The sequence below is a fragment of the Perkinsus marinus genome (assembly GCF_000006405.1).
Source record: "Perkinsus marinus ATCC 50983 genomic scaffold scf_1104296953122, whole genome shotgun sequence".
In the NCBI taxonomy this organism is placed as follows: domain Eukaryota; phylum Perkinsozoa; order Perkinsida; family Perkinsidae; genus Perkinsus; species Perkinsus marinus.
In genome coordinates this window covers 1-1,210 of record NW_003208603.1, presented here as the reverse complement: position 1 = coordinate 1,210, position 1,210 = coordinate 1, and the positions used below count along the sequence as shown (strand labels likewise).

Sequence of the window (1,210 nt, the reverse complement as noted above, 5' to 3'; positions counted from 1 at the left end):
GTCGTTGCAGTATTCTTAGAGCTATCATTGGGATGATCATAGGCATCGAAAGCCCCTTTTTCGGTGACCTGTTAGGATCATCATGCCAATCCCCTTATACCAGTATTCCTCACCACAATATCCGCCTTATCCGCTGATCCCAAGTCCTGTGCTATCACACCAGAAGTGAGCACCTAAAATTCATATAGTTATGTTAGCCCCCCTTCACACAGCGATCCCTCACAGATCCTTCCTTCTGTTCACTGTGAATACCATCCTTCCCTGCTTCACCGCTGTGATTAATCTCAACAGATCCCACACCGTCCTCAGGTGTATTAATAACAGGAGTAGGAAGTATGTGCACATCGCTCGTCGTGGTGGTAGTCTTCTGTATCGGTGTAGTAAGCTTAGCAATTAATCCAGGCCTCCTCCTCCCTTTACGCTGATCATCGTTATCAACAACATCCTCATCAGACTCCTCATCGTCCTCCTGTTCTTGCTGTTCACCTATCCCATCAGCCTCATATGAAGCTTGTCCCACTCCTTCTGGTGTAGACTCTTGTTGTTGCGCATGACTGTAAGCCTGCATGTACTGCTGCTGGGGATAGTAGTAGTAATAAGCCTGTGTCGAGGGTATGGGAACACCTTGCCCATTGCCAGCAGCAGCAGCAGTATTAGGATCGTAGTAATAATACGGAAGTTGAGGGGCAGCAGCAGCAGAGGCCGATGAAGAGGTGGCGGAGGAATCACTGTCATTAGTCCCTGCAGTGTTGTTGTAGTATAAAGGTACTGATGCCTGTTGCTGTGGAGTATTCATGCCTTGTTGTTGTTGTTGATAGTAATAGTAATAGCAAGCCATAGCATTAGGAGCCATATAACCGGGAGCATATTGTCCCTGTGCAGCACCATATAGGACCTGCGGCGTACCTTGCTGAGGCTGGGATTGCTGGCGTTGTTCCCCAGACTGCTGTTGCTGCATAGCCAACATAGCAGCTTGTTGTTGTTGTTGATAGTAATACTGCTGTTGTTGTTGATAGTATGCAGCAGTAGCAGCAACAGCAGCTTGATACTCAGACATACCACCATTTGGGTTGCCATTATTACCAGCTGCTGCAGCTGCTGCCATCGCGGCATAGTAGTTCTGTTGCCAGTATACATTCGCAGCAGCAGCAGCAGCAGTAGTCGGTCCACTAGGATCCGATTCCCCAGTGTTGCCACTACTACTCACATC

General features: G+C 48.3%; 1 protein-coding gene across 1 annotated transcript; it reads right to left on the bottom strand.

The window, feature by feature from the left end:
- Positions 1-113: 113 nt before the first annotated feature.
- Positions 114-1,105, bottom strand: Pmar_PMAR019693 (hypothetical protein; the record flags this gene model as incomplete). The annotated part of the gene is made up of 2 exons (XM_002776618.1): positions 114-173; positions 224-1,105. Coding segments are annotated over 2 exons (942 nt in total), but the record flags the coding sequence as incomplete, so codon positions are not given.
- Between the last annotated feature and the right edge of the window lie 105 nt (positions 1,106-1,210).